The following is a 24,398-nucleotide window of genomic DNA, read 5'->3' as shown; positions in this document are numbered from 1 at the left end:
ATATATATATACATACATTTTATTATATATATATCTATAGCTAATGTATTACTGGAACAGACAGTAGAGGAAGCAAACACGATTGTCAATTAATGTCGATAATCTCAAAATGATCATATGTGGATTAAATGGGTTTGACAATATTTCAGTCCATCACTAATTTTGTTATTATATTCAGCTGAAAAAGCAGTAACATTTTCTCTCAACAAGCGATTACACTGTAAACTGTAATGGACATTTGCTTATGCATTTCTATGTACCGGGGTTATTATCGATAACTAAAACTAAAGCCTTAAAAAACATTTTCATAGCTTGAAATACAATAAACAAACTGAAATAGAATAAAATAGGGATGCATCGATATTTGGCAACCAAAACCGCTATTTTCAGTTTTATATTAGTAGAACTAATTAGTAGTACATTTGTAGCGCGTCTGCCATCAAATAATCGCAATAAGCTTTGTTACTTTTAATATGAAGTCTTAACTTTAAAATTAAGCAATAAATGTTGTTTTGTAGCTGCTCAGTTGAAGCGTCTCGTGAACCGATCATCTCTTCCTCTACCACTAGTTACAGCAGCAAATGAACATCAGATTCAGAACATCTTCCTGAAATCCATCAGGTCTCAACCAGTGTTTGAACTGGGAAAGACGTCAGTAAACAGCTTGTGTGATGTACATTACATTTACCTCAAGAAAGCTGTTCAATGTCCATAAACTCATTAGTTAGCTAGAAAAAAATAAGCATTTTGATAAATAAATGCACTGTATTACATTTTCATTATTTTTACTCAACCTGTTAGTGATGTCTTTGTTGTTTAATGTATATTTGAATAAATCTGTCATTAAAACAAGATATTACAGTTTATTGATGTTTAAATGTTTATATTTCACCATCCAACTGCAGTAGAAACAATTCAGTTATTAAAAAAGCTGATATAAAAACTGCCTTATGTGCAATTTAAATGTTTGTACAACTCAGTTTTCATTATTTGAGAGTATATTTTGAAATAAGTTTGATTGATTAATTGATTATTTATTTATTTATTTTCAGTAAAGTGCATCATGAATTTTCGGTTTCAGTGCTTCCCTAAAATAAAACACTTATTTTATTTAATCTGATTGCCAACAATTCTCATATAGTTTAAAAGCTGCTCAACACTGAACTGACTTCAGCCGAAATGCATAATTTTCCTGTTATCACTGGAAAGCTGCTTTGAAACAATGTTAACTAAGACAATTTAGTACTAAAATAGCTCTAAATAAACTACAAGTAAAAATGAAAAAGTAATTAAAATCAACACACACACACACACACACACTCTCTCTCTCACACACACACACATATATATAATACCAAAAATTAGATTATAAATGATTCAAGTATAGATGATTGTAATGCTCTACTGGGTGGCTGCCCTGCACGCTTAATAAACAAACTCCAGCTGGTCCAAACGGTTCCTTCCTGGTTCTTGCTAGATGTATGTAATATAGTATGACCGTATTAGCCCGGTTCTGTCAACACTGCGTTGGCTCCCTATTAAACATTGTATACAATACATTTAAAAAAAATTGCTGATTACTTACAAAGCAATAAATGGTTCATCTCCGCAGTACTTGAGCGAGCTCTTATCTCATTATAGTCCTTTAATACCTAGAATATCAAAATCGACTGCGGGCGGTAGATCCTTTTCCTATTTAGCACCTAAACTCTGGAACTCTTCCTAGCATTGTTCGATAAGCAGACACACTCTGTCAGTTTAAACCTAGACTACAACACATCTGTTTAACCTGGCATACACATAGAGCATTATCAATTTCTATTATTCAAATCAGTTAAATGATTGTTAGGCTGCATAAACTAGGAACCGGGAACACTTCCTATAACATCCAAGGTTACCGTAGTCAGCCAGATCCAGTCCGTATCCAGATCAGATGTGGACCTGCATCTAGACACGACCACAACAGACACAAGAACCAGACCGGTCCTTCACACAGACCCTATGAACAGCTTCAGCTCCATACCAGCATGATGAATCCATCTTCAAGTGAAAGGAACTGGATAAATATCTGAATGCTAATGATTCTGATCTGAATTCTGAGTTGTGATGCAGCCTGAGTCATAACGACACCGCGTTCGTTCGTTGGCCAGAGGAGAACTGGTTTTTTTTTCTCCATTCTGTCACATGATGGAGTTTGGGTTCCTTGGCTTGCTTAGTTGGGGATAATTAAAGTCCCCCTGTGGTGAAAATCCAGTTTTTAATGTTGTTTGTGTGTCTATGTGGTGTTTTTAACCCCTTAAACCCTGAGCCATTTTTGGAGTTTTTTTGTCTGAGTGACACACAAAAAAGTAAAGACTCATAACTTCAAAACTATAACAAGGAGAGTCAAAAGGTAGGTATCGTTTGATAGAACTCTTTTCAAATTTTTTGAAAATATAAATTACATTACATTTGGATATTCTCCTGCCGAGAAACTGCTGATAAATACAAAAAAAAAAACATAATTTTTTTATGATTTTGCATATCTCTCTTGTTTGACATGCAATAACTCGGGGAGGAAATATGGTAGCACAAATTTTCTTTTTTGGGGAAGTACCCCTAAATGTGAGCTGCATCTGAATCAAATTTTGTGGTGATCGCATAAAGTACTCAAAAGTTACAGCATTTGGAACAAAGGTAGCCTTTTTGTTTAGTCCTCACACATTAGGAAAGCAATAAAAAAAAAGAGTTTTCTGAGTGACATACACAAAACTAAAGACTCATAACTTCAAAACTATAGCAAGGAGAGTCAAAAGGTAGGTATCGTTTGAAAGAACACTTTTCACATTTTTTGAAAATATAAATTAAATTACATTTGGACATTCTTCTGCCGAGAAACTGCTGATAAAAGACAAAAAATAAATATAATTTTTATAATGATAATGCATATCTTTCTTATTTGACATGGAATAACTCAGGAAGGAAATAAGGTAGGAGGAAAATTCTTTTTTGGGGAAGTCCCTCTACATATGAGCTGCATCTGGATCAAATTTTGTGGTGATTGGATAAAGTAATCAAACGTTACAGCCTTTGGAACCAAGATAGCATTTTTGTTGAGACCTTGACGCCCCCTCATGGGCATTTTTTATAGTGTTTCACCATGAAGAATATCTTGTCATAAAAGCAATAGATAAAGTTAATTTTGGGCTCATTTTAATTGTATGAATATGCTGTAAAAAATGAAGTGCCATTTTCAACGATTTTTGATTTTTGTATGATGTTTTTGACACATTGCAGTACATAGTACAAAAAAGTATTTTATAGATTATGAATTTTTTTTTATATCTTTATCAGCAAATAACTCAGCAATACTTTGGAGTTTTTCAAATAGGCTACATTCACTGTAAAGTTCAGACTCTAAGGTTTCAAATGACACCAATTTTGTTTGAATCAAGGCAATATTTTTGAAAAATATGATAATGAATATTTTCGCAGCTAGGGGGCGCCATGGGTGGCGCACACGGGCGGTACACTCCGGTTTAGAGAGACTAGTCAGCACTCGTTCAGAGTTGATCGAAGTGGTTAGATTCTTTAAAAAGCTGAGATTCTAAGCTTTAAAATGATACATATTTTGTGTTATTCCACGTTTGAAAACGAGCGCGGACGGTTCCGGGAAAATTGGAAAACACTTTGCTCCCCAGAAGGATGAGAGACTTGTTTTTTAGCCAAGTATGCATTACTTCGTGAGGAATATCTCGTGATCAAAGCAATGGATTCTGTTGTGTGTGGGCTCTTTGTAATCGTGAGAATCTGTTGTCAATAAAGATGTTCGAATTTTCACAATCTATGCATGTTTCATTGAGTTATGAGCTGAAACGTCACATCAAAACAACATAGCATCACTGCTATTGCTACTTCATAGGTGCGCCTCTGGTATTTTTTTGTGTCAGAACGCTATAAGGAATATCTTTAGACCTGAGTGATGGATTATGGTGTGTTTGGGCTCTTTTTAATCGTAACATTCTGCTGTAAATAATGATGTGCCATTTTCCACAATTGATGCATGCTTCATTGAGTTATGAGTTAGAACGCGACATAAGTGCTACATCTATAATAAAGATCTATGTGCGCATTTGTGTTACAACTCCACGAGGCATAACTTTAGATATGAGTGATGGATTATGCTGAGTTTGGGCTCTTTTTAATCGTGAGAGTCTGCTGAAAATAATGATGTGCATTTTTCTATGATATGTGCATGCTTCGTGAAGTTATAAGTAAAGACCAAACGCGAGTGCTTCATGAGTATATATTTGGCTAGGTACGTCTTTGGTATTTTCTGTGTTAGAACGCCATGAAGAATATCTTTAGATCTGACTGATGAGTTTGGGCTCGTCTTAATCATGAGCTCCTGCTGTAAATAACGATGTGTCATTTTTCATGATCGATGTATGTTTCATGAAGATACGAGTAAAAAGGCCAAGTCTAAGCTACCTCGCTTGGCTACGTGCGTTTGTGTATTTTTTGTGAATTAGAACTCCATGAGGAATATCTTTAGTTCTGAGTGATGGATTACGTTGAGTTTGGACTCATTTTAATTGTAAGCATCTGCTGTAAATAATGATGTGTCATTTTCCACAATCGGAGCATGTTTCATGAAGTTACAAGCGGAAATGTGTCTAAAATTCAGCATCCATATATGGTTTACCCATGGGTCTCTTGAGGGGCTTATTTTACAAAAACCTTGCTCAAGTTTAGTAAAAGCCTGAAACAATTATGCTTGTTGTATTCTACTCATTGAGACCTTTCAAATGACATATGACACAAGACTATCTGAGCAGTATGATGTTTTTGACACATTGCAGTACATAATAATTTCCTCTTCCTCATAAATTATGTATTAAAAAAAAATCATTTTATCAGCAAATAACTCAGCACTACTTTGGAGATAATCATAATGGCTACATTCATTGTAAAGTTTAGACTCTAAGCTTTCAAATGATGCCTATTTTGTGTTGATCAATGCAGTAGTTTTGAAAAATATGACAATTAATTTTTTCCATAGCTAGGGGGCGCCCTCCGGCGGTATAATCCGTTCTAAAGGAATAACTCAGCACCTTTTAATAGTTGGATAAAATGTATAGGTGCATTGAAAAGCTGAGATTCTAAGCTTTAAAATGATACCTATTTTGTATCATATCATTCAGTGGTTGCTTAGTAATTTGATTATGAATTTTTTTCATGGGGTGCCGTCCCGCCGGCGGGACGCTTAGGGTTTAAGGGGTTAATATGCTTTAAGACAAAGCATGTGTAAATTCATAAGTCGACAGCATTGCTGAGTATTTCCTCCTTAAAACTGCAGTGAACCAAAGACAGTCTCAAAAACACACTTTGAAATCGCTGGTGTTTCTGACGTCACAAACTACCTTGTAACCAATCAGATCAACGTGTGATCGTCAACCAGTGGATCTCTGAGTGAGTGAGTGAGTGGAGGTGGGGCTCATTTGCATATTCATAGAACCGCGCATACCAAATGAGGCAAGGGTGTTGACTTACATTCAAGCTATTTTAAGGCATGGAGAATTTTCTTTTTATTGAAAATTTTTAATTTTGGTGATCAAAGATGAGTTTTAAGGGATAAAATGATGGACTACAGGGGGACTTTAATATTCAACAGTATTATTGATCTGACTGCACTAACGCTTCTGTATGAGAACTGAACTGAGATGGATGATGACATCCCTGTTTTCTGCAGAACTGCTTTATAGATGAAATGAACCAATTTAATAAGTGATGCTCTTTACAACGGAACTGAATCAACACTGAACTGCATAATTTTCCAGTTATCACTGCAAAGCTGCTTTGAAACAATCTGTATTGTATAGAGCGCTATACAAATAAAGCTGACTTGTCTCGTCTTAGTTAACATTAACAAAGATTGAAAAATGCTGCAAAAATATATTTCCCATAGTTAGTTAATGAAAATACAATTGTTCATGTTATTTCACAGTGCACTGACTAATGTTAACAGATACGACTTTTGATTGTAATGATGTACTAGTACAAGAATTTGTGTTAATTTTGGGACTTGGATTAAAGACTGATCCACTTACCCAGAACCCCAGGGGCGAGTAGATGCGGCAGGAAATGAGGTGTCTGGGTGTTGTTCTTGTCCTGCTCGTCCAGCGGGTCACACACTTCTGGGCCGCAGGACACCGAGGTAGAAACTAGAGCAGAGCTGGACAGAGTCTCCTAAAGCCACACACAATCATATATGTATTGCACAAGATGCATGTACTTACATTTACATTCATTCATGCATTTGGCAGACGCTTTTATCCAAAGCAACTTACATTGCATTTCAAGCTACACATTTACATTCTTATCAGTTCTTGCTTTCCCTGGGAATTGAACCTGTGACCTGTTAGGCAAGTGCCAACACTCTACTGATGGAGCTACAGGAAAGCTACTATATAAAAGCTACTGCTTAGTTGGGGACAATTAAAGTCCCCCTGTGGTGAAAGTCCAGCTTTTAATGTTGTTTATATGTCTATGTGGTGTTTTTAATATGCTTTAAGACAAACCATGTGCAAATTCATAAGTCGACACCATTGCTGAGTATTTTCTCCTTAAAAATGCAGTGAAGTTTTAAGGAGAAGTTTTAAACTGTGTCAGAACACAGTTTGTGTTCTGACGTCACAAACTATCTTGTAACCAATCAGATCAACGTGTGATCGTCAACGAGTGGATCTCTGAGCTGCTGTGAGTGAGTGGAGGCGGGGCTCATTTGCATATTAATAGAACCCCGCATACTAAATGAGGCAAGGGTTTCGAGTTACATTCAAGCTATTTTAACACGAAGATTTTTTTTCAAGGAAAAAACCTTTGAATATGTCATTTTGATGAGTTTTAAGAGATGCATTTATTTACTACAGGGGGACTTTACAATCTCACAAATCACATGCAGTTTCACTGTCTACCACTAGGGTTGGGTAACCCTGTCATAGTAGACAACACAGCATTCAGAGGCATGCAGACTGTATGTGCACGTGTAGCGAAGCATGCAATTTGTGTTGGCCTGTGTGTATACCTGAGAATGAGGCGGGGGGGATGGCGTGTGGTTGGGAAGGGGTTCGGTCTGGGCGAGAGCCGCGGCCAGAAGAGCGGGATTGAGGGACAAGAAGGCGGGAGGAGTGAGAGGTGCGGAAAGAAGAAGCGACTGGCCGTCGGTTTGAAGAGTTTGAAGAGCCTCCAGGAGCCCTGGCCCCATCAAAACAGAGTCCAGAAGAGTAGGTGTTTTCTCCAGAGATACTCCATCCGGAAAGACTTGTTGTTGAGGCGTGGGAAGCTCGAGGTTGAGTGCGGGCAAGGGCAACATGGCGGCTGGATTCTGCCCGAGAAGCAAAGAAGCCATGAGGAGGGCTTGAAGCCCTGGGGGTTTTTCACCACCTTCAATCCCCGCAACAGGGGGAAGAGCTGGAGCCGAACCAGGTGGGTTTAAAAGGCTCACGAGGTTGAGAGGAAGATCGCCCTGGTTTATGACGTTGAGATGAGCGCCCTGGTTTAGGATGCCACTGGTTTGCTGGGGATGCTGGGATTGGGTGCCGCCCGTCCAGAGTCCTAAAGGTAGGGATCCGAGGAAGGGTGGAAGGAGGGAAGGTAGACCGGCATTGGAGGAGAGAAGCTGGAGGAGCTGTTCTTGGGTCATGAAGGGAAAAGCCTCTGCTAGCGGTAGGGAAACACCGGGGTTGGAAAGCTCGGAAGACGAGGAGCCGGTTAGAGAAAGGCTGTGATCACAACCACCCAGCAATCTTGTGTCCGAGTCCGGGTGATCCATCGTCTCTATGGGACCTGCCAAGAAAACACAAGTGTAAGACGGACAACCCAAAACCAAAAGCTCTTCGAAAACATTTCATTTTAAAACATATTACTTGCTTGAGAGACAACCCTTTGGCAATATTTTGCATTTCCAAAAATACTAGTTAAGAATGCTCTTATCTAGTTTTTTAAACAAGTCCCCCTGTGGTGAAAATCCAGTTTTTAATGTTGTTAATATGTCTATGTGGTGTTTTTAATATGCTTTAAGACAAACCATGTACAAATTCAGAAGTCAACACCATTGCTGTGTAGGGCTAGGTGGGCAGTATGATGTCTTTGTTTTTAGTTTATTGCTTTGAGTAAAATAAATAAAAATAGTCTGTTAATATTTACTTTTTTTTGGATACATTTTTGGTAAAAATTCTTAGACATCACTGTTTTTCATCACCCTCTCAGGGCCCAACATTCTCATGATGACTATTTTGAATGTTTTTTTCTTTTATAAAGTACTACAACTGTATTGATGGAAATGTAAAACTATTCCAAAAAAGTATTGTCCGGACATCCGGTGGGAAGGAAATATAGAGACCGGAGCTCTTGGAACTTTAATTGAATACCCCTGTTGTAACCAATCAGATCAACGTGTGATCGTCAACGAGTGGATCTCTGAGCTGATCTCACTTTGCACATTCATAGAATTGCGTATACTAAATGAGGCAAGGGTGTTGAGTTACATTCAAGCCATTTAAAGGCATGAAGAACTTTTTTTCAAGAAAAACACATGTAAATGTGTCACTTTGGTGATCAAAGATGAGTTTTAAGGGATAAAATTATTGACTAGAGGTGGATTTTAAGAAAATATTTATGAGTTATATTTGTATAACATAACTTCTTAACTACTTTCATAAAAAGATTTTCATAAATAAAGTTCCTGATTTAAAATTGCCCCAAGAAACACAAGAAAAGAAGTCTTACCTTTACTTTCCACAGCTTGGTTGTGATTTGACTGGCTAATTTGGTAGGTGTTGTGGTCAGGGCAAGTCTCTGTCGTTTTGGACTCATAACTTTTCTCCGGGAAGCATGAGGTCGAGGACATCTGGTTCATCATGTTCAGAATCGAACTGTTGAGGTCCGCCGTCGTGCCCGTGTGGGGCTGGCTCAAGTTCAGGATGGTGTTGCTGGAGGTGGTTTTGAGGTTCATGGTTGTTTCGTCACCCATTAAAGTAAAGGGTTGGGATTGGGGCAGCTGGGAAGGAGTTTCGGGAATGGGGACTGTGCTTTGGGGTTGAGGTTGCGGGTTGGGTACTCGTAATGTGGACTGTCCTTCGCCATGGGGCGTCTGTGGAGTGATGGGTCTGGGTGAAGAGGGCAATGTGTTTGTGTGCCGGTGTCCAGGAATGGCAATTGCCCCACTGGATTGCTGGGTTGCGCTTTGCATGCTAAGAAGCTGAAGTAGAGCGGAAAGCGGCTGGGATGGAGATGGAGTGGAAAGTGGGATTGAATTACCAAGTCCGGGTTTCCTTCCTTCCTCCGAATCCTGCAACCTAAGAGAACTGTTCGAGAAGGAGGCATTCGGAGGAGCGACGGATACCCGGTGGTTGTCTAAGTGGGGTACGGGAGGAGAAGTTGGGGAAAGGCATGGGGAGATGAGCATCGGAGGCCCGGATAGATCCGGACTCCGACCCAAGTGTGAGTCTTTCCGCATGCTTAAAACGGTGGGCGAATGCCTTTGCCGTTTGCGCCGTAGGTTTTTCTCAGCGGGCAAAGCCGGGGAAAGGGATGGGGAATGCGGGAGCAACAAAGCGGTGAGGGATTGCGTTCTGGCGGATGTTGGGTGGACGCTACTGTTTAAAGTGCTAATCAATACCTTTGAGTGTTGCTCCTTGTCCAGGCTAGTAAGAGGGAGTGTGGCGAGCGCATCGGATGCATTGAGCTGGCTTGGGGTTTTCTGGTTGGCCAACTGGGCTTTAGCGGCGGCGGAAAGAAGGCTGCTAGCCGGGAAAGATTTATTGAGGTGGCTCTTTTGCTGGATCTTCTGTTGGTTAAGAATCTGTCCTAAAGGAACGCCAAGCAATTCTTGTCCTTGAGTAGAACTCAATCCGTTCCTCTTGTCGCCTACATTGGGATGCACCAACGACAGATGGTTGCTTTGGTTAGCATTGGAGGTGCTACAGTCTTTGTAGTGCTGAAGAATTCCCTCCAAGCGACTACACGGACTGGAAGGCGCAAGAGGGAGCTTGGGAGAGGAGCATGGCATGGTGGCTTTCAACGGTTTGAAGACACACCCCGGGGTCCCGTGATCTGAGAGCGAAGACGTCGAGGAGTGGCGAGAGCGTTGGTGGGGTGAGAAGGTGTCTAGGGTACGTGAGGGTGATAGAGGAGACGGCGACTTAACGCTCACTCCCTGTGAATGTGCTCGACCACTGAGAGCTACGGATGAAGAGGGCGATAAGGAAAAGGAGTTTGAAGGGTCTGGAGGATGCGCATGCGTGTGCACACTTGGTTTTACATTGCTTGGAGAAGCAGGGTTATGCACTGTCCTTTGAGGGATATTTTGGGAGACCGGTGGATGAGGGCTCCACTGCTGTTTCGCATATGCCAATGGCGTTTGGGGCTTCTTTAAAGGGGAACCCTGTTCTGGAGGTCGTGAGATAGGGGAACCGTTTTGCTGCAGAACAGAGCGAGACGAGGACAGAGGAAAGCCAATGTTGGATTTGGGGTGGTTGTGTCTTGGAGGAGGGTAAGTGCAATGGGCGCCGTCTCCATGAGCCACAATCGATCCTCTCAGCTCTCTGCCGTCCACTGAACACACAACACCTCCTTAAACAAACAAGCACACTGTTAGAGCCATGACTACATTAACAATTTTGTAATGTTGGTCCTTATATTTTAAGAGTGATTATGTTTTTTTGATAAATGCATATTTTGTGTTGTTTGTATTGTATCGTGAGATTTGACTAGTTTATAATTTGAAGAAGAATAAGCAAGAAGGAAGGGTTGGTGCTAGACAGTTTTTTTGACCGTGAAAAGGATCGAATTCATGTTTTTGGAACGTGAATAAGTGTATAATATATTCTGTGTTTGATTTCTGTTAAAATGTTACTTGACCACGAAAAAGTAAATTTTTACAAGATAAGTTATGGATTCACGTGTTAAATCCTTTGTGCTACAACCTTGAGGAAATGGCGAAGAACGAAAAATGGCTCAGATAGCCATTATACATACAACACAACTCACCTTACTGAAGAAAGCTGAACTTAAAGGAGAGATGCAGTGCCTATAAAAGCTATTTACCCCTTTGGGAATGTTTTTTTTTACATGCTAACATGCTAACCACAGTGGATTTTTGGTTTTAGTGACACTGAAAAATGTGAAAACTGCTCAAAATTATTTTTTTAAGTTAATAAACACAAAATAAACATTTGTATAAGTATTCAAGTCCATTTTAGAACAGTGCTGTCATCAATATACTTAAGAGCAGTGTCAAAAATTCACAGATCAATGACAAACTTTAAGTCCAGTTCGACTCGATGCTGCAAAACATGAAAAACTCCAAGGGGGTGAATACTTATAGTTAAATCATATACTGATATGGCTAATACACTTGAGCTATTGTTGTTTTATTTTTTATAAAATGTAGTCAACTGAATACTGAAGATGAACTCTTGACTGACTGCATGCTTTAGCCAAATGTAATAATTTGAATGGGTAATATTTGGATACAAGATGTAGAGAATTATCTTTACTCCAAGAGAACAGTAACAGACATATACTGCAATTTACCTTGAGACAAACCGTTAAAGCAGTGGTCTCAAACTCAATTCCTGGAGGGCCACAGCTCTGCACAGTTTAGCTCCAACCAGCTCCAACTCAACACCTGCAAGGAAGTTTCTAGTAATCCTGAAGACCTTGATTAGCTGGATCAGGTGTGTTTGATTAGGGTTGGAGCAAAACTGTGCAGAGCTGTGGCCCTCCAGGAATTGAGTTTGAGATCACTGCGTTAAAGGAATATTCTGGGTTTAATAAAAGTAAATCAGACAATCAGTTCAACTCACTCCTCAATTTGTAAAAACAAACCAAAATATGAGTTTACAGTAATGTACTTTCAACATGTCATGACAGCATGTCACAGAACCTGTAAAATTCCTTCTAAAAAGTAACTGTGTTGGAATAATGTGTGTATTAAGATGCAATACCTGTGGCTTGAGCCGGAGGGGGGGGCTGGGAGGGTTGCCTGCTTTGGCATAATGCTGCCATGGCATCAACTTTCCTGCGATGGTTACAGAGTTTGGTCATGTCTTCCTCTACTTTACTCGAATGATGACCAGGAGCTTGGACCATCGCAGCAGGGTCAAAATTAAAGACCTGCGTTGATTTAAAATGACATTTATTTAATTTCCTTTATTTAAATGCATGAAATAAAGTTGCAGTCTCGGTTCAGAATTGCATGCCCACTCTTATTATTTCTGAAGTATGACGTATTTCTACTGTACACAGTAAGCAAACTTTCTGTATGCATGGAATACCTGGATGACCCACCAGTTGAGATTTTAAAAGTTTCCTTAAAATAATCAGGTTTAATTATAAAATAATAATGAGCGGACACTGAAACATGCAACATAACAACATAGTTGATTGTTTTATAAATCAGTTTCACATACTATTAAACACAGTATGCAGTCAGCAGCACGCTAGCATTTCATTACGAACATAACTGCAATCATTAAAACCTAATCTGCAAAAAAAGTTTGCACTGGAAACATCATAAATGAGTAGGCTTCAGCACTGAATATTGATCTCACCTTATTTGGGACAAGCGGGCACTCGAGACCACACTTACATGTGCCGTCTGTCCGCAGATACACCCTCACCTCATCCACAGATCGAAGGACTGTACCACTCGGGCTAGAGAACAAAAAGATTGATATGGCATAGTTCGACAGCTATTTTTACACTTCATTTGATATCTGACAAGTAGCAATGACAAATGCATTACGTAAGGAATAATTGACAACAGGCCGTGGAATTTTTAGAAAATGATGCACACCCGAGGTGGTAACAAGCCCACAACACATTATTATTTTCTAATAATTCAGCAGACCAGAGTCAATTTTTACGCTTTTACGCTGTTACCACACCTCAACACATTGTTCAGAATTACATGTTGTATTTCAAGACATTTGTCAGGTTTTTGTCCATAAAAAAAAATCTTAATTTCTTACACATCTCATCCCACACCTTAGTCGCTTTTTCCAAAACGTAATTGTGTGTCTGTGCGTTTGAGTACATAATAACACTTAATTTTTTTGGTAAAAACATGGAAATAATTTTACGTTTTTATCCTATTGTATGTTTACTATATTTATTTGCTTGGTCAGTGTCGTAGTGGGTTTTGGTTCTTTTGCTCTTGGCGGCTGTAAGGAAATTTGAAATAATTCAAATCATTTGGCGAAGTGATATGGAACTGTAATGCGGTCCAAACCTGCCAGGAACTACTTTATCCGAATTGCACACCTTAGAACGCTCATCAACCAATCAGATCCAAGCATTCAACAGCCCTATAGTATAAACTGTAATCTTGCATATCAGGACTTCAGATGAGTCCAAACTCTGAATAAACATACAAAAAACATTATTTTAATCATTATAAACACAACGTGTAACCATTGCTTTAATGAGCTTAACCTGCATACATGATGTTAGCTGACTGCATGATCTGTCATGTCTTAGAACTGTATATTCCTAGAGGTATTTTTACCTCTAGAACGTGACTGATACACTCTATACCAGTTTGCTTTACCACTTACAAACCATACTGATCTTCACATAAACTCTACCGCAGGCCAGTTTGGAGAACCTCTTCCACACTAACTAAACCCTAATGTCAAACACACTCTGCACCAGAAACCCTAGCGTGAAAGCAAAACACACTTGCATGTGTTTGCTCGGGTGATTCACACACATCTGTGCGTAATCATCGTTGTCAGGCAACTTGGTGAAAATCTTTCCCAATGTACCATTTAATAGCAACACTGTTCATATTTGAGAAGAACAGCAAACAATGCTAAATAATGTGTAGACGTACCTGATGTAAGACACAAGCCCATCTCCCACTTTCCTCTGCCAGCCAACCGGGATCTGAGCGATGAGCGCCGTACCTCCATCTTTTTCACCTGCTGCACTCTCACTGCCCCCCGTCATTTTCTGCTCACACACATCCAGCTCCTAAAGACAGAAACCAGTTTCAATTCAGATCCAAACTAGATTTGATGACGATCGACTCAGACTTCTGGCTTATTTTCAGTTCAAGTTGTGTTCACACTGAATATGGTTGTCACATCGCTTCTGAGTATTTAATCTGACTACTCTGGATTCAGTAGCCATTCAAATATAACAATAAATCAGTAGTGACAGAAACCAGCTTCAAATCAGATCTAAACTAGATTTGACAAAGATTGACTTACACTTCAGTTGGGAATGTGTTCACACTGAATCTAAATATAGTTGTCACTCCGCTTCTGAGCATTTAATCTGACTACTCTGGATTCAGTAGCCATTCATAAAGTGTAGGTACAGGTGTCATCCTGTAGTGACAACTACGTTAACAATACATCAGTGAAGTGACAGAAACCAGCTTCAAATCAGATTCAAACTAGATTTGATGAAGATCGATTCACAGTTAAGACTTATCTAAGTTGGAATTGTGTTCACACTGAATCTAAATATGGTTGTCACTCCTCTTCTGAGCATTAATTTATGGTAATCACTTTTGTTAATCATCATGAGCTTTTGTATTCAGCACACACAATCATGCAACCAAAATGTAATAAATGCAGTTGTAGTGCAGATCAACATTGCAGTGTGTACGATATAAGACGTGTAGAAATTCTGCAAATTAGCACTTTTGCTTTGTACCTTTTCATTTTTATACAGCCTTGGTCAGCACCATTCGTGAAATACACCCTTTGGAGGACATATACGCAGCATTAACGAAGCACAACGCAACAGAACAACAAATCCGTCTGGACACAATCCTCTGAGGTCCTCTTAAATGGACTGGGATGCTCTTATGGAACTCCCCACAAGCTGACAACCTGAAAACAAAGAAAAAATGGTAACACTTTACAATAAGGATCATTAGTTAACTACCTTAGTTAACATGAACTAGGATTGAACAATACTTATTCAGCATTTATTAATCTTAGTTAATATTCATTTCAACGTTTACTAATACGTTATTAAAATCAAAGGTTGTATTTGTCATTAACATTAGTAAATGCACTGTGAACTAACATGAACAGACAATGAAAAGCTGTATTTTTTATTAACTAACATTAACAAAGATGAATATACTGTAACAAATGTATTGCTCATTGTTAGTTCATGTTAGTATACATGAACTAATGTTAACTAATGAACCTTATTGTAAAGTGTTACCGAAAAAATACATTTCTGGTGGGATCGACATTGTTTGAGTAAAGAATATAAACTATTTTTTAACGGTTTTCAATATAACCATTGGAAACATTATTCACATTTATAGATGATATTTGAAAATTTAGATTACATTGATATAAAACAAAGTAATGTTTGATCACCATATTCATGTACCACGGTTTCTGGCACTGAATACCATAGTGTTACTAGGGTACAAGTCCAAACACAATACTTTTTCGTTAGTGTACAGTTCTGACATATGGTTGACAGTAGAGTGAAAAGTGACAGTTGAAACTGATACTCAACGCGCCAAGTCAAAAATTCAAATGTAAGCGATCGAGATGATGTCACAGCCCAAATCCATGAAATTTTAACGGTTTTTTATTCTGGCATTAAGGCGGGTGACTGTGAAGCGGCTAATGCTCAGGCTATGACGGGATATGACTGGTGGAGCAGCGAGCTAAAGAGTAAACTAGTAACGTTAACCACCACGAATAAAAAGTGCGCAAAGTTTCGGAGAAAAGAAGGACGTGAATACGGAAAGAAAATAGAAATACATACGCTTAAGTATAGCACTGGTACTTTTGAAGATTGTACGTCCCGAAGAATAAACAAATGTCGCGTATTGACGGCTAGCTCGCCCATTCTTAAACATCCCATTTATATTGTAAGCTTACAGGACATGCGATAACACTCCGATATTAACCAACGAAGCGTTCTTCGTTACATTAAAACGGAAGCGTTCGAGTTTGACGCGTCGCGTACAGCGTAGACGCGCTGTTAGCTTTCGTTAGCTCGCGGGCTACGTACCTCTCTGTTTACGAAGTTTCCTGCTTCTTCGGCGCGCTGCACAACACAGGCGAAAGACAGAACAAGCGTCTCGATGGACTCGAGTTGCAAATGTAGCCGTTGCTGGAGCTGTTATAAACGCCGTGTGATTTTTAGGCACTTCCCCGCGTCTTCATCCATCCGAGCCGTCCTGCTTAAAAACAAAGAGCAATAACGCTTGGTTTTATTGCGCCCCGTGCATTGTCGTCCAATTTCGCGTGAATCCTGCTCGGCCGCGGAGCGTGCGATCGCTTAATTCAAAGGTTCAGAGCTCTCCTACGCGTCTTTACTGCGTGCATATGCGAGCGATGGGGTTGATTGTGGCTGTGTGGTGGTGCTTTTAGTTTATCTTCGTTTCCAAGTTCCTATTTTTCCTTAGGATCCCGTGCCAAAAAAAAAATCATGGAGTTTTCTTCCACGCATGCGCAGTTGCTGCTGTCGGGGTTGGGAATTCCGTACAATTTCTAAGCCACTAGGAGGAGCGAGAGAACCACTCGTGAGGAGGAAAACGCGCCCTGGTACAAAAATAAATAGATACACTTCTGTAGATTTGAAGGGATTGTTCTAAAATTACACCGTTTTTTTTTTTTTAACTTTGCATATTGTAAAAAAAATTAAATAAAAAATATCTAGCGTATTTGTAAGCTGTTGTTGTTGTTTCACTACAATGGATGATTTATCTTCAGATGTTAAATTATAAATTGAGAATGTTATCAATAATATGATTTTTGATACATTTTAAAGTTGTTTATTGATATAAACTGTTTGTACCAGTCTCTTCTCAATAACCATGCTTTATATCAAATAAAGCACGAATAAATATCAAATAGTCGTCTTTTATGTTTTTCTGTGTAGTCAATAAAGAAGAAAACAACAACTAGGCTACAAATGTTAATTTAACGGTTTCCCGCCGAATTTATGATCAGCCTCAAACTACTCGAAATGTCATTTAAATCAAATTCAAACGGTCTGGTAACCTTAGATGCTAGTGAACTTCATCTGGAAATGTGGTTTCATTGAATTGAGCAGGAGGCGAGAATATCCTGAGAGAAAGATTTTTTCTGTTCGTCTTCCATAAAATGATTCTACACACACGCATACCTTTATTGGCCTTATTGTGTCAGTTAGCTGAGGAAACAAAAAATGGTTCGCCCGTAAGTACTTTATAATTACTGAGGGAAATCGCAGATAAAACCTATTTAGTGTGGAGGAAAGATGTAGGAAATCAGAGATATTTCAGCATATGGTGTTGTAAAATGTCTGTTATTCTCTTGAGCAGAAATGTGATTCGCTGGCACAATATGAACATTTTGGGTGTGAGTCTTGGGTGCGAGTTAGAAATATAAATCAGATCAACCTCCTACTGTGTTGAAGGCAGGTAACTCGACAAAGTTTTCAAAACACAGCGAGTTATTGAGAGTTAAACCTGTTAAAACTTCAAAGGAATGTTGAGTAAACACAACTTTAGGGAATAAAGGAGTAACCTGCCAATAGAATTACACGCTCGGAGGTGATAACCATTAGGCAGTGGGGAGAATAATACACACTACACAGCAACAGCCAACCGATCGTGACGTCTCCACGCGAGCGCTGCCCTGCTCCTGGAAACAGTATTTGAGGTTTCTATTCGCTAACCTTACGCGCATCCCACTTGCGCTGTTGCTAGGCAATACATTGCACGCTTTGCACCATGCAAGTTTAACTACTTAACTCTTGTGTTTGGAATAGTTTCAGAATACTAACGAGATGAGTCCCTGGTGACATCAGTTGGCCAGGAGGTACAGGTCAGGCGATTAAAACGGGGGGTGTACCACACCTGTTAATTAAATACCATCGTAAACGAATTACCATAATTTTATTTGAAGGATCATATTACAGGACAACACATGATTAACGTTAAAAGCTGGATGCTTTAAAACAAGGCTGTGACATCATCTCGATCACCTACGTTTGAATTTTTGTCTTGGCGCGTTGAGTATCAGTTTCAACGGTCACTTCAACCGTCAACCATATGTCAGAACTGTACACTAACGAAAAAGTACGCGTTTTACCGTATAAACAACCATTGTTATAGTTATTCCCAGTACCACAGCAACAGTCTTAAAGGGACAGTTCACCCAATAATTAAAAATTCTGTCATAATTGACTCACCCTCAAGTTGTTCCAAACCTGTAAGAGTTTCTTTCTTCTGTTGAAAACAAAAGAAGATATTTTGAAGAATGGTGGTAACCAAGAAAATTTGAGGGGAAAAAACTCAATGGCTATACCGTCAACTGTCTGGTTACCAACATTCTTCAGGATATCATATTTTAAATTAAAATTATGTCATCATTTGACATTTACTCACCCTCAAGTTGTTCCAAACCTGTACGAGTTTCTTCTGTTGAACACAAAAGAAGATATTTTGAAGAATGTTGGTAACCAGAAAAGTAGAGGGGAAAATACTATGGAAGTCAATGGCTACCGTCAACTGTCTGGTTATCAACATTCTTCAAAATATCTTATTTTGATATACGAGTAGTAAATTGTGACAAAATTTTCATTTTTGGGTGAACTATCCTTTTAACTAGGCTTTTACCCATGTTGAAACAATACTTGGGTTTTAGGGTTCAGATCAAACCCTGTACAAGTTACTGGTCATTAAAGTATATCATTTAAAAACGTTGTGCTGGTGCCACACTTAAAAACAAAGATATTCCGCTCAACAATTTTTGGAACAGTTCTTAAAACATTTTTTTCCTCAATGTTAAAAAAAATGAACATTTCTAATGAACATTTTTTCCACTATAAAGAACTTTTTGTCCAATGGATGTTAAAGGTTCTTTATGGAACCAACCTTTATTTTTATTCTCTGAAAACACTTACATCTGTAATTAATTTGGATGACCAAATGACAGCATTCTGAAATTTAGAATAACAGTTTGAAACATCCACAATTTGAGTGCCCTATCTAGGATCCATGTTGGAAAATATGCTATACATTTAGGGCGGATTCTCGGACACAGATTAAAACCTAATCTTGTGCTGATTTACACTGGAAGATCTTTCAAGACTTATCTGTGAACTAGATAATGACCTTTACCATTTCAACGTCACTTTATGGGCTCATTTAGCGATTCTAAACAGGTGTGTTGAACAATAACATGCCTAACAACTCAAGTTCTTTTATGTTTTTATTTATTTATTTTATTTTTTAATGCAGAATCTATACTGATTGTGTCGAATTGCCGACTGTGTATCTTGTGTTGTCGAATGAAATGTCTGAGGAACGCAGTACGGGTGGGGTGGGATTGTTCAAACTCCTATGGAATATCCTAGTTCCATATAGTGCTGAACTGGATGCATTTGGAAACATGAAAGAATCGCCTCAGGTCACTAGAGAGGAATTATTAAAGATGAAAAAAGAGCGAATAAATGCGTACAATATCACACGACGACGACGGATATTAACGCTGCCTATTTTTTTATAGGTGCATATGCGAACGCAAGCAAAAAAATGGACAAAATTTCCTACATCCTTATAGGGTAGTTTGTCAGGTTTTCTTTTTTTTTTAACGAAAGGTTGTTTAATAAAACATGCTCGGGTTCTGCTAGTCTTATCTCCAACTAGAAACCGGTTGCCAACGATTGCATCATTCCTTTCATGTGACTCCCTTACGCCCCAAATTCGTCCTGGCCGTCTTATGACTGCATCACATCTTCCCGCTCACACAAACTCGCACCGAGCGAGACAACCAGCAAAGTCAATAAGTCCCGCCCCTCCAGCCCAGCGCGCCCGCTCATTGGATGTCTCTAAGCAGAAGAATTTCGACCGCCTCGCTTGATTGGCGCACACGGCCGACCATCTCCTGTCAGTTCCTCGTAATCTCGGTTAGGTTGCACCTTGAGATCCTTCCCCCAGAGTTCGGTTGGAGTCACTCTATAAATGTCCCCGGGAGTTTCCGAAATCCACACTCGGTGACTTCAACTGAACAATGGTTAACATGAGCTATCACCAATCTCTACAAAAACACACACAGACCCTGAATCCGAAACAACCGAGGAAAAGAAATAATAAAAAGAAAAGGGTGAGTGTCATTATCTATTTCTCTATTCTTTATTGTGATCTGATGTACTTTTCTTGTTGGTGTATGTCAAGCTTTTCCTTTTGGGATACAGGAATGCGCATGTTTTGGCGACTATCCCAGGCTGTTTTTGGAATACAGTTGCTCAACTCAAATTTCACAGGATTCTCCTCCTTTCCCGTCCGTTATTTTCTTTATTTAACGCAACATCGTTGCGCTTTTATTTCCTGGTTTATTTTACTTTAATAGTTACTTGCTTACAAAACAACGCAATGACAGCTGTCATTTCGTCACAATCGCGGCATTTTAGACGCGCGCCTGCGAACTTTTTTTGCGAACGTTTTATTTTTAACGGTTATTTTGTCATGTGTTATTGATCGCCAGTGACACTGCGTTAACGGAACTGCGCTACATCAACTTTTTACAGTTTAAGGAATCAAATGGATGTAGTCATGATGGCTGACTCGTTGTGTTTTTACGTCGTTAAAGTACTTTTAAAGTGTTATTTTGGTGCGAAGTGTTCGCCCTTTGTTTCCTCGCTCCTGTACTTTGATTCCATGACGTCATTGGCTCGCTGTCAGTTTCGTTAAACCCCCGCTCCAGATTGACAGTTTATAAAAGAAAATTTATTTAAACTATTTAAGTGACACGAGAAGTTAATTATCGTGTAATTTTACGACTGACTATTAATTTAAAACTATTCGATTTAGTCATATTTGGAGTAACAAGCCAGAATACAACAAATAAACGCCATAACATAATTATTTATGCTTTAATAATGGATAACATAAATTGTATTTATTAAGTTTGTCGCTTTACACCGCATTAGGATTTATATAAAAATAAAAAAACACTTGGGAGTGCCTCAGGTGCATATTTTAGGGCTGTTTTCATTGTCTCGCGGACATCTAAAGTAGCGTGTTTGTCGCGTTTACATCTCAAATGAGTTCTGAGGTGTGATTTCAGCTGAACTTGAATGTCTTCGCATTGAAAGCGAGATTCATTCAGCTTGTTTTGACAGACTGTCAGCGCTCAGACTCACGCAGAGGGCGCCCTCGAGCACACAATGCGCCTTTGTTTACATAAAAAAAATCACAATGACCTAATTTTAGATTCTAGATTAAAGAATCAATAATTACTACGGGTTATTTTTTACGAGCATTCAGTCGTTCTTAATTATTCACAAGCCCCTCCCTCTATGATGCATCTTCATCTTTGTTCTTGCATGTGTTCTGCTTGTTTCACAGCTGATATAGATTATTTTTTAACATTCTTTACTTTTTTTTATTTTTAAATAGTTTTTGTAAGCTTGACAAGTTCTATTTTTTTATTTCTCTAGAATTATTGGGACAAAATATCGCCGCCAACCCACATTCAAACTTGATTGACAAGAGACACTTTTAAAGGTGAGCACCTTTTAAATTTTTTTTTACATTTTTTTGAAGTACAATAACTTTGAATGATTTCAATATAAACAAACACCATAACAACAGGCTATAATAAATAATAATGATTATTTTTCAGTCAGTGCATGCCTCTGAAACTCCATAAAGCTGATTATTGACTGTGCAGTAACACTGCTCGTCCACTATGTGTCCTTGTTGCACCCAGTGGCCGAGCAGTCAATCTTAATGTCTCGTATAATATAGCGGGTCACCCAAATAAATCAGCCATTCCCAAAACCTGCGGCGCAGGTGTGCTGCTGATGTGTTAGAGCTCCCACTAGATGTATCGTCTCATCATCACAGTACAGCAACATCATTCAGAGGTTTGTTTATTCCTTCTTTTAGATAGTTTATGTATTTTTATGTGGGCCAGGTCTGGTGTGCTAGGTGTGGGAGCATATCGTATTGTGTCTGTGGATAGCGACTGATTGGTGCGATGACTGCGGAGTGGCTGTACCCCCCTGGTGTGGGGACGCTGTGTGGTGCAGAGTTGGAGGCGTGGTATGAAGACCTACAGGATATCTTGGGCTCCGACGGAGGCGGGGCCAAACTTACGCGAGCCCCGCCTTGCTCCGAGGTCAGTAACGTCAAACGCTGTGCTATAGTCGCGTCCGTACACGTTTTTCCCTAACGGTTTCTCTTCTCAATGCAGAAAGAGCCTGAGTTTCTGGATGTGTTGGAGAGCTGTTCGCTCACCTGGTTGACGGAGGGGCAGGTATGGGGAGATGGCGTGCAACGCGTTACCGACGACCTGCCGAGTACGCCAACGCCTCCACGACAGGACGACCGGAGAGCCGATTCCGAACACATCTCGTCCGGAGGAGACTTGCTTCCGCCGGAGTTCTTCGAGCTGCTGAGCGAAGGAGGCGTTGGGTCGGTTGAAACGATGGCTAGCGGCGGATACCACCTCAATCCGCCTTCGTCTCCGGCTGTTAGCGAGGAGGAGCTCCCGACGGTTCCCGACACGTCGTCCTGCTCATCGGCGTCCCGGTCGCCGTCACTAAACTGCTCCCCGCCCGCGTCCCCTCCCGCCTCCTCGCGTCCCGGAAAGAGAAAGCGAAGCACCGACGCGCTGTGCTCTCCATCCCCCGGGAAGAAGAGCAGGAGAGAGCGCGAGCAGGAGAACGAGAGGAAAGTGCAGGAGCTGACGGATCAGAACGAACGCCTCAAAGCCGAGATCGAGCGTCTGGGAGAGGAGGTGCAGAGGACGAGGCGCGCGCTCATCGAGAGACTCGTCAACACCAGGAGGTGAAGAGCAACAGGACTGAAGCGGTTGAACAATTGACCATGAAATGCACATTTAGAAGGGGATAAAAGACACGTGGGACGGGGGGAGAAAGAGAAGGAGGTTTACAGAGCGTCTCCCGCCGAGAGAGAAAGAGAAAGTCAGATTAAGCCGTAGAAAAGAAAGAATGTGGAGCGCAACGGAGGGAAACACGTCCCCGGTCAAACCTCACCCCGAACACAATTCCATTTGGCATAGAGAATACAAAGCCGTTTTCAGTTAGATTGAAACGCTATGATGTTACAATTTGACACTTTGAATAAAATAAAGGATGAGATTGCAAATATCAAAAGAAAAAGAAGAAATTAGATGAAAAAACAAGCCCATGTTTGTTGAGCATGTTTGCAACTATGATAAATGTTACAGTTTAAAGAATATCGCGAATTATGATAAATTAAAAATAACAAAAGTTAATATGAAATTAGATAAATGAGAAAATAAAGCCTGATTTTACACACACACAAAAAAACGGAAAATTAAAAACGACTAATGCATTCTTTTAAAATCAGCAAAAATAAAAGGCAAGTCCTGCTATGATGTTTAAATGCTACAATTTAACAAATGACACTTCGAATAAAATTATGAGATTTCATTACAGTAATAAAAATAGCAAAAGCAAATATGAAATTAGATAAAATAACAAACCTTATTTTACAAATGTTTTTACAGTAATGCGTTTTAAACATTTAAAGCAAAAATGAAAGGCAAGTGCCTTTTAAGTGTTTTTAAATTTAACGAATGAGATTTCATTACAGCAATAAAAATATCAAAGAAAAGAAGAAATTAGGTTAAGGAAATTAAAGACAAGTACAATTATGATGTTTAAATGTTAGAAATTAAATGACAATACGAATAAATTAAAGAATAAGATTGCAGTACAGCAATAAAATATCAAAAGCAAAGAAGAAATTAGATTTTCTGAAGGTTTTTGCACTATATTAACATGACTGTATTAAACATTTAAACAAGCAAAAATTGAAGACAGTAAAACAAATGCTGAAATTATCAAAGGACACAAATTAAAGAAAGAGATATTTTGCGTTACATTAATAAAAACGCAGTATGCAATCAACTAATCGCAATGGCACTGAAATCCACCTTTGTTTTATTCAAGCAAAAGTCGGGGTGTTTTTGACCGGTTTTCGTGAGATTCATCGTGTAACGAGCCTAAAACACACCAAATTGCATTAAACCACCCAAAGGTTAATCAACTTTCTGAGTAACTGAAAGCTGATAGTTCATCTGTGAGTGTTTCTGTTGGGAAGAAACGGCAGAACTGCAATAAAGCTTGTAGAAGACGACGTGATTGTTCCTGTGACAGTGATTGTAGATTGTAACTGGTCTGATGTGTAAACGACAGGGCTTTAAATGTGTTGAGATTAGTAGCTCAGGACTGTTATTCTGATCGATCGTGAGCCGTTTCTCTCTGCGCTCGCCATCAACCCGAGGCCTCTAAGCACGAGTGTGTGTGTGTGTGTGTGTGTGTGTTAGATGAAGGGGAAACTATGAATGTGATTTTGCTCTCACTTATTTCTCTTGAAACTT

The 24,398-nt window shown here is 39.3% G+C and overlaps 3 protein-coding genes across 7 annotated transcripts in view; 1 reads left to right on the top strand and 2 right to left on the bottom strand.

Moving 5' to 3' along the window:
• Window positions 1-16,546, bottom strand: part of mbd6 (methyl-CpG binding domain protein 6) — a 28,827-nt gene extending 12,281 nt beyond the window's left edge. Inside the window, exons 1-9 of one of the 4 annotated variants that reach the window (XM_079883823.1) lie at window positions 16,340-16,546; window positions 16,042-16,210; window positions 14,710-14,888; window positions 13,880-14,019; window positions 12,597-12,699; window positions 11,991-12,159; window positions 8,770-10,614; window positions 7,067-7,827; window positions 6,090-6,228 (exon numbers count right to left, since the gene is read on the bottom strand). In XM_079883823.1, the coding sequence (XP_079739949.1) occupies window positions 6,090-6,228; window positions 7,067-7,827; window positions 8,770-10,614; window positions 11,991-12,159; window positions 12,597-12,699; window positions 13,880-13,995 (3,133 nt within the window). In that variant the 5' untranslated portion in view covers window positions 13,996-14,019; window positions 14,710-14,888; window positions 16,042-16,210; window positions 16,340-16,546. Of the gene's footprint in view, window positions 1-6,089; window positions 6,229-7,066; window positions 7,828-8,769; window positions 10,615-11,990; window positions 12,160-12,596; window positions 12,700-13,879; window positions 14,020-14,709; window positions 14,889-15,392 lie in introns of all 4 variants that reach the window. The other 3 variants (XM_079883822.1, XM_079883821.1, XM_079883824.1) reach the window with 3 other exon arrangements.
• A 3,356-nt stretch (window positions 16,547-19,902) lies between these two features.
• ddit3 (DNA-damage-inducible transcript 3) overlaps window positions 19,903-24,398 on the top strand; it is a 4,716-nt gene continuing 220 nt past the window's right edge. The window contains exons 1-4 of one of the 2 annotated variants that reach the window (XM_079883551.1): window positions 19,903-20,126; window positions 21,463-21,529; window positions 21,773-22,145; window positions 22,221-24,398. The exon at window positions 22,221-24,398 is cut by the window's right edge and continues 220 nt beyond it. In XM_079883551.1, the coding sequence (XP_079739677.1) occupies window positions 22,005-22,145; window positions 22,221-22,820 (741 nt within the window). In that variant the 5' untranslated portion in view covers window positions 19,903-20,126; window positions 21,463-21,529; window positions 21,773-22,004 and the 3' untranslated portion in view covers window positions 22,821-24,398. The remainder of the gene's footprint in view (window positions 20,127-21,462; window positions 21,530-21,772; window positions 22,146-22,220) is intronic. The other variant, XM_079883550.1, reaches the window with a different exon arrangement.
• The window catches only part of mars1 (methionyl-tRNA synthetase 1), a 32,793-nt gene continuing 32,368 nt past the window's right edge, over window positions 23,974-24,398 (bottom strand). The window contains exon 22 of the mRNA XM_079883555.1: window positions 23,974-24,398. This exon is cut by the window's right edge and continues 636 nt beyond it. The gene's annotated coding sequence lies outside the window, so the exon portion shown is untranslated.

The sequence above is a fragment of the Squalius cephalus genome (genome assembly GCF_949319135.1).
Source record: "Squalius cephalus genome assembly, chromosome: 10".
Classification (NCBI taxonomy): domain Eukaryota; kingdom Metazoa; phylum Chordata; class Actinopteri; order Cypriniformes; family Leuciscidae; genus Squalius; species Squalius cephalus.
Note: the sequence above shows the minus strand (reverse complement) of the source record. Positions and strands in the feature narration are given on the sequence as shown.